Source organism: Caretta caretta, chromosome 14 (genome assembly GCF_965140235.1).
Source record: "Caretta caretta isolate rCarCar2 chromosome 14, rCarCar1.hap1, whole genome shotgun sequence".
Lineage (NCBI taxonomy): Eukaryota > Metazoa > Chordata > Testudines > Cheloniidae > Caretta > Caretta caretta.
Window position 1 is genome coordinate 29,262,083 of NC_134219.1, and position 8,220 is coordinate 29,270,302.

Here is an 8,220-nt window from a genome sequence, read left to right on the forward strand (position 1 = left end):
ACCTCCAACACCCCCCTGTTGCTCCTCCTCTTTCCCTTTGTCTCACTTCCCAGGCGAAAGGTGTCACCTGGTCGCACCCCCGTCCTGGGTCTCAGGTTACATATGTGCAGACAGCTTGGGCAGCCTCACCTGCCCCGTGGGCCTCAGCAAAAATCACACACCCAATTCCCACCACCGAAGTATTGGTGCAGTACACTGGGAAACTGAGGTACACACAATATTGGTATAGGACAGTAAGACTCACATGCAACAAAACAAGATGAATAAAACCCCACTTTGTCACAGATGCACGGCCAGGTTCAAGCCAAGATGGGTGGGAGCCAGGAGTGATGTCGGCCAGGAGGATGCTCCTGGCCTGGGTGAGATGAGGCAGAACTGAGGGAGCTCAATCCCAGCAGGTTACGCCAACGACAAATGGTTTCTGCACCTATTTAACCAATTCCTCACCTGCATGGCTACTTCTCAGGAGCTCCTTTCCCTCGACAACCTCACGATTGGGGATCCGCAGCTCTTCGCCCTGTTCCAGCCAGGAGATGACGTCAGGTTTGGGTGTTGCGAAGTCAGTTCCATGGAAAGGAACTAGGCAAGACCATGATTTCAGTTATTCAGAGACAGAGCTGTTTCCAGCAGCCTTGGGCAGGTGGGTACCCTTGTGGAAACTAAACGGATGGGGAAGTGTCCCTGGAGACCCTTTAGGGGAGACTAGATTGCTCCTGGAAGATGTAAAATTCCCCCTGGAGGAGACTCAGGGATCTCCCCACTGAGGTATGACTCTGTGCAACTTCTGACCCCTTCTAAGCCTACTGAGCCCAGAGCCCTTTGCAGGCACGGAGCAAGTCCTGGGAAGGGAGGGACACGTGAAATCTCTTTGTGTGTCGCTGTATGCCCATGTTTAATAGTACAGGGAGGTACATACAACCCATCCTCTCCTATGGAAGCTCTGGGGAGGAGGATGGACTAGCGTCTCCGTGGTGTTTCCCAATCTCCTTTCCCATGGGAGGGGGTGTGGAGGTCACAGTCTCTCTCACGTGAGTTATGGAGGCCCTGGGCCTGAGGAGAGCAAAAGGCGACCCAGGAGTGCCAGAGAGCCCCCCAACTTCTAACACCTGAGGGGACAGGAATCCTTACCCTGCGAGGTCACAGATTCATAATTCTTCTGCATGATGTCCCTGTGGAGGGCTCTCTGACAGGGGTCCAGCAGAGCCCACTCCTCCTCGGTGAAGTACACAGCCACCTCCTCAAAGGTCACCAGCCCCTGAAACAGCCAGAGTCCCCCTCTCAGAACCTGCTGCCCCCGTCACAGTCCCAACAGCTCAGCCACAGGCAGGGCTGGAAAATCCCCCTCTCCACAGAGAACAGGGAACTTTCCTGGGGAGGGGAAAACATTTCTCAAAGCTTTCATGAAAAACACGGTTTCTGTGGTGAAACCGCGATGACCGGAGCAGCTGACTCCCCTGATTTTATCTTGAGTCTCATGATATTTACCTGGAATATTTAAAATTTCCCCATGACCTCACAATTTCTGGGACTGAACTTTCCCATTTCCCCTTGCTCAACATGGCTGCCCTCTCCCATTACTTTCAGGGGGTCGGACTCAAACTGCCCATATTCAAGATGGCCACCATTTCCTTATGGGCTGTGGAAGTGAGGCTGCCCTTATTGAAGATGGCTACCAACTCCTGTTCTTTTCACTGAGGCCACAGGCATACTCTCTTCCGGTTATACGGCTAAGGCTCTGTGCTGAGGAGACTGGATCAGACAGTTTAACTGGAAAAGGATATGTGGAGAGCTATTGTGTGGATGATAAGGTGCAAAGAGATATGTGGGGGGCCAGAGGAAGGGGGCCAGAGAAAGGCTGAGCAGGATTCAGGGGGATCTGTGGGTCCCAGAGAGAGCTGAGAGGGTGCAGGGGAATAGGGAGTGTTGGTTGCAGATCTGAGAGGTCGGAGACTATAAACAAAAATACAGAAAAATATAGGGGCAGGTGGGCAGAAGAGACTGTGGGGAACATGGTGGAGGGGGGTAGCTGGGGAGAGGGGAGCCAGGGTAGGATAAAGGAGGAGGGTGGGAGGGACAGAACTGCCAAACCCCTCTCCCTCCATTCCTTCCACTTTACCCATCCCCATAAGTGTGTGCCCTGTGTGTTCCTACAATGGTGACATTCCCCACTCACCAAAGGACACTGTACATTCCTTTCTACTAGCCTGGTCTTTATTCTTGGGCAAAACCCCTTCATTAATGCAGCGCTAAGGCTGCTTGGTGGTACATCCTGCTCTTCCTGACTGGCCAGCTTAGCAAAACTCAAACGTGAAAACCAGGAGATACAGAATGAAGATCTATATCCACACATCCTTCACTCTGCCCTCTTTGAGCGATGCCCCATTGTGCCCATAACACCTCTGCTCATAAACTCACAGCCCATACTCAGCTCCCACCTACCTGCCTACGATCCACTGGCAAGCAGACCCTGTGCCCCATTACTATCACAGCACTGAAATGAGGCATGCTGGATCTCTTCCTTTGACCACGCACACCGGGTTCAGGGAGAGAGGCTCACACATATTCCTGCCCCAGAGAGGCACAGTCTTCCCAGATCACCTCATATCACAATCACAGCTTTATCAAGCTGCTCCATTTAATCTTCCACCATTTAGTACATATACACCTAGCACAGTGAAATGTAGCTGGAGTGCGAGTAGATAATTCCCAGTGGCTATTACCAGCGCCAGGGGGCAGAGTTAAGGTTACATGGGCATGTAACTTAACTGTATTTCCTGGTTTTCAGAAGTTTGTGTTGCTGAACTCAACATTCTGGACCCGAGATACCACCAGGCAACCTGAACCCACCAGGAGCTTTCAGAGAATCTCCTACCTGAGCCGGTTCCATTGCAGATGTTTCTTTTCCCTGTCCCCTGGAGGATGGGACAATCTGGATCAAAACAGTGACATTATTCTGCAGCCTGTCAGGGCAATTGGGGAAGATTCAGAAGGGCTGTTAGTCCATCTCATACCACAATTCCCAACTCCTATGTCCATCCCCGTCTCATTGCTGTCACATCAAATACTCTGAAACCCTCTGCAATGAGACAAGCACAGTGACACTAGCTGGTCACAGTCACTAAAGCCAACAGTTTCCTGACCTCTCCCACCATGTACTCATTCCCAGCCCTGAAAACAAGGACAGGGGAAGTTGAGGCCTCCTAGACCTTACACGGCACAGTTAATAACCCTACCCCCCCTCACCAGCAAACATCTGTTTGCATTGATGTGAAAGGGAAACATCTGGATTCTCATGCATGTGGGGAAAGTGGATCATTTGGAAATTTTAACCCCTCCCTCCTGTCTGGCTCCCCAAATTGGGCAAAGGAACCAGGGCAGTTGCTTTCCCTTCAAACCCAGCAGTTCCAGCCACTTAAAGGAGGGAGGGTGAGAGTGGGAAGAAAATGTAAGGGTCTTTTTCTATAAATATTCAATAATCGGAGAGATGAAAGGAAATTCAGAATATTTTGAACAATTAGAGGAAAAAATGGGCAAGTTCTGATAGGATTTTATAGAGATATTTGATAAACAGAAGGAAGAAGGGGCAAATCTGAGGGGATTTTATATCAATATTCAATAAAAACTGCTGGTTGTCCTGGCCTTGACATGGGCAGCAGGGAACCCTGGGCAATGCCACGTTAACAGGGGCAGGGAGGGGAGATGGCGCCGGAAGGTCCCATGGCAGTTGGGAGAGGGAAGCAGTGGGGGAAGGACAGGTGATTGGCAACTGGTGGTTGGGGGGCTGGGTTTGGCTGGGGGTCACTAGCTGGGATAGGGCAAACTGGGGAGTCTCAATGGGGGACATGGCTCTTCCCTCTGTACAGGATTCTGTATGATATTTAATAACTAGAGGGGAAAGGAGCAAAATCAGAGGCGATTTTATTTCAAAATGCAAGAATTAAGGAGAAAAAAGCAAAATCTGCAGCTGGAGTTCCTCAAAGGTGACTTGAAGAGGAAAGAATGAATGGGCTCTGTGTCCTTTGTTTTTTTGTAACAGGCTTTTTTCCTACCCTAAAAAAATGAATTTGTTTCATTTTTGACTTCCAAAAATGTCATCTCCTCTCCGTTATTGCTGTGGGGTGGTTGGTTGGCTCCCAGGTGTTTCGGGAGCTTTGTTCCATTCTCGGTGAAGATGGAAGTGCTGAATCTTGAACCTTCAAGCATAAGAGGTTTAACATGTTACAAAAGCAAACCATTTAAAAAAAAATGCTTAAACTGACTGAATAAAATGATTAAAAATTCACATCCCTTCTTCTTCCTCAGAATTAAAAACAAAAACAAACAAAAAAAAACCTCCTAGGCCTTTTTAATTGATCATAAAGGAGCAAAAATTGACGCAAAACTAATTATTTCATCTTCTTCAGGTCACCTTTAAAAATTCTGACAGCACCATCCTCATAATCTCACGTCCTAATTCAAACTACAGCTCAGTTCCTGTTCGGGCTAAAGGCAGCAGGATGTGTTTGATAAAGTCCTAATCACACCTTTCTGCCAGTAGGGAACTATATTAATAAATAAAACTTTGATGGGAGGCATGCTCACACAGGCATGTGGAATTCCAGAGTCACAGACTTTAAGATCAGAAGTACCACAATCATCTAGACTGACCCCCTGCGTAACATAGGCCAGAGAGTTTGCCCCCGTAGTTCCTGGCTTAAACACATAGCTTCTCATTGAGCTCAGCTGTGGTTCTCAACCTATCTATCATTGTAGGCTGCATATATGGCCCACAATGTGTTGTGTGGGCTGCATCCAATACTACCTGAATGGCCCTGAGGATGTCACATGGGCCGCAGCCATGTGCTGACTGGGCTGCAAGTGGCCTGTGGGCTGCAGGTTGAGCAAATCTGTTCAAAAGCCTCCACTCCTGGTTTAAACACTTCCAGTGAAGAAGAATACAATCCGCCCCATTTCAGATTAAATTTGGCAGGCCTTTTCTCCCCAGCAAACCAGAATTATTTTAAAGCTTTCCTGGAGCCCCCCCAAAAGTGCTAAATAGAAACTCATGGTTTTTAACAATAAACAGGGTTTCTTGAAACACAAAATAGTCCCCCAGTGCTGACTAATAAGAAGCCAGTCCCTGATTGCAGCTAGAGCTCTTTCTAGTGAGCAGTCATTTTCACAAAGATCAGGAAAATCACCCAGAGCCCCCATCCTTCCAAGGTATCATTTCAGAGGCTGTGCCATGTTTGGCAAAGAAGGAGGTGTGGGTGGAAATGTTCAGACAGATCCACCCAGTCTAACCCCCCTGGGCTCATCCCTGAGGGGATGGGTAAAGTGGGGAGACTTTTAAAACTCTAAATTCCCCCCCCCCATACACACACTCTCCTGTGCCCCCAGCTCTGCTCCTTTACTCCCCAAACTGGGCGAAGCTGGGTAAATCTGCCACTTTTCATGATGTCTCCTACTTCTCTCCCTTTCATCTTACTTTTTGCCCTTAACCGTCCTGACAGCTCCCCCCAGACCTATGAAGGGGAATCCCCACTGAGGTAGATTGAGATTCCCAGGGGGGCTGCGAGATCTGAGCCTCCCTGTGCAGAGTCACTTTCCTGCCCTTTCCCCCGGGTCTCTCCCCTCACCTGCAGGCTCAGTCTCAGGGGCTGGTGTCGGCAGAGCCGACCCCCGCAGAAAGTCCCTCCCTCCCGGGGCTGGGCACGGAGGGGGCTTGAACGGACCCAGCTGCGGAGCAACAGCGGCTCAGCCCCGGCTCCCAGTTCACAATGGAGGGAGGCAGCAGCAGCAGCGTCTGACCGAGGAAGCTCAACCCCTGATATCCTGAGCAGAGAGAGCAAAGCAGCCTCCTTCCCCTGTGCCCCAGGAGTCAGCGGGACCGGCCCCAGCTTGGTGACAGCTGCCCAGAAACTCTGAAGGGGGCTGGGGGCTGCTCTGACTATTCAGCGCAGCAGGGGCTGAATGTGATTTATTGCTGCTGCTTCTCCTGTGCCGAACATAAACCAACCCACAGTAGCTCTTGGAAACAGTCCCATCAGTGAAATATTTAGAATTGTTGAAGAACAATAAGCTAAGAAGGGTAATTTCAGAGCTAAGTCTCCAGACAATGCTGTCGGCTCACTCAGACCGGGATACCCTGGCACTGAAGAGGCCTAACCATTGATGCCCAAGCGGGTCTGGCCATGGTAAATATCTGCCATGTTACTTATTAAATTCTAATTTTCATTGTCACTGGAGGGAAACAAACAACTCTCTCTCCAGCCTTGGCACAGCTGCCTTCTGCCTCAGTGTCTCAAAAAAAACATTGGGGATGCAGCGACACCGTGCCAATGATACGGGTAGTTGATCTATTTGCCAGGTCAAAACAGAGACAAAATAGGAAAAGAACTGGGTGAAATTAATTTTCTTTATGGACTACATGGATCCACATATTCATTTTTGTAGTTGTATTTTATTGTTTTATTGGGTCTTTCTAAGTGTAATTTGTATTTGGGAATAGGGTCGAAACTGTGCATTTTATCTCTTGTAGTGGTGTCGATCTAAAATGTGTGCTTATTTCTTGAGCATTATGGTAAATTACAGATAAATTACAATTTGAACTGGCAAACCCCTGGGAGATTCCCAGTTCTCTACAGACCCACACGAGAGCCCCTAAAGCTCAAGCCAAGACATGCAACTTTCCCCTCCAAGGAGATCTTTGGGCACAGTCCTTTTTCCTTAAGAAATCCCCCCAGAATGAGAGCCATGAAACAGAAATATCAGGACCCCTGCAGTTCAGGGCCCTGGACAGCCAGGCTGGGTCCAGGCTCCCAGGGGGGTGTCCCCAGAGCTCTGCAGAGAGTGACTCTCCCCTCCCTGCTCCACGATGTGGGCACACCTCTGCCTACACAACCCTCAGAATCACACTGGCCTTTGCTGCTGCTTTGTCACATGGCAAACTCCTGGGTCGATTGCTCCCACTCATGGCTTCTTGTCAGTCTCCCTCACTCACTTGTGTGGTCCGTGTTTGCCCTCCCATATGGTCTCTGCATGGCAAATTATTCTCACCCCCACCTACCCAGCTTTGCCATCTCTCCAACCCCAACACCTTCCCCCTTTCAAACAGTTAGTCCAGCCTTTCCTGAACCTTTGAATCATAGAATCATAGAAATCAGGCACCTCAGAAGGTCATCTAGTCCAACCCCTTGCTCAAAGCAGGACCAATCCCCAACTACTATAGGGATTATCTGCCCTTATGGCCTTCCCCAACCCCCGCTGGCTTTTCCAACTCTGGGGCCTTTCTCCCCAAGGGCTCCCAGAGCCATTCCCCATCACCGGCAGGGCTGGTCTGTTTCCCTCCAGCTCAGACAATGCCCCAGGGCTTTCATGAACACTTGAACTGAGACACCTGGGCTGGTTGTTTCAGTCAGTAACAAACACATGGGATGTTCTGGCTGCTGGCTGCATTTGTTCACTGCCCTCTAGGACAGGTCCAGGGCTTGGGTTGTGATCAGAGCCCAAGGGCAGGAGTTGGATGGCTCCAGGGTGCAATAGAACTGAGGGGGACGAGAGAGAACAGGACAGCAAAGTGTTGGGGAACCAGGGGTTCTCCCCGAGACAGAGATTCAGGCACCACAACAGGGAGCTACAGCATCACAGACATTCCCAGGGAAGTGGGGGTAGGATCCAGGCACCCGCTGGAAAGCAAACACCTGGGATGGAGTCTGGCCAGGGGCTCTGAGAGCCCTGCAGCTGCTCTATGCCCATGGGAAATGTCATAGAATCATAGAATATCAGGGTTGGAAGGGACCTCAGGAGGTCATCTAGTCCAACCCCCTGCTCAAAAGCAGGACCCATCCCCAATTAAATCATCCCAGCCAGGGCTTTGTCAAGCCTGACCTTAAAAACTTCTAAGGAAGGAGATTCCACCACCTCCCTAGGCAACGCATTCCAGTGTTTCACCACCCTCCTAGTGAAAAAGTTTTTCCTAATATCCAACCTAAACCTCCCCCACTGCAACTTCTGGTCATAATTCTGCCCTGGAGTTACTGGATTCCTCACTGAGCTGGGCACAGAGCAGGTAGGACAGATGCTGGAGATGCTGCTGGGGAGAAGGAGACGGGCTGCTCCCCCTCTGGAAATGTCCCTCTATCCATCATCTCTAGCTGTGGGTGTCCTCTGGGGATCACACCCAGCCAGGGCTCCTGGATTCTGCCTCTGAGGATGTTTCTCTCCTGCCCCCATTAAACC

General features: G+C 50.0%; 1 protein-coding gene across 1 annotated transcript; it reads right to left on the reverse strand.

The window, feature by feature from the left end:
- Positions 1 to 11: 11 nt before the first annotated feature.
- LOC142069067 (KRAB domain-containing protein 1-like) lies at positions 12 to 2,942 on the reverse strand. Its single transcript, XM_075119409.1, has 3 exons — positions 2,873 to 2,942; positions 1,129 to 1,255; positions 12 to 579 (listed from the first exon to the last, which is right to left on the reverse strand). The coding sequence occupies exons 1-3, from the start codon at positions 2,885 to 2,887 to the stop codon at positions 428 to 430; spliced, it is 294 nt and encodes a 97-aa protein (XP_074975510.1). The 5' UTR covers positions 2,888 to 2,942; the 3' UTR covers positions 12 to 427.
- Between the last annotated feature and the right edge of the window lie 5,278 nt (positions 2,943 to 8,220).

Coding starts and splice junctions, on each gene's coding strand:
- LOC142069067 (XM_075119409.1), bottom strand. Junction 580..1,128: donor TGAATCTGTGACCTCGCAGG/GTAAGGATTCCT, acceptor GGTCTTGCCTAG/TTCCTTTCCATGGAACTGAC.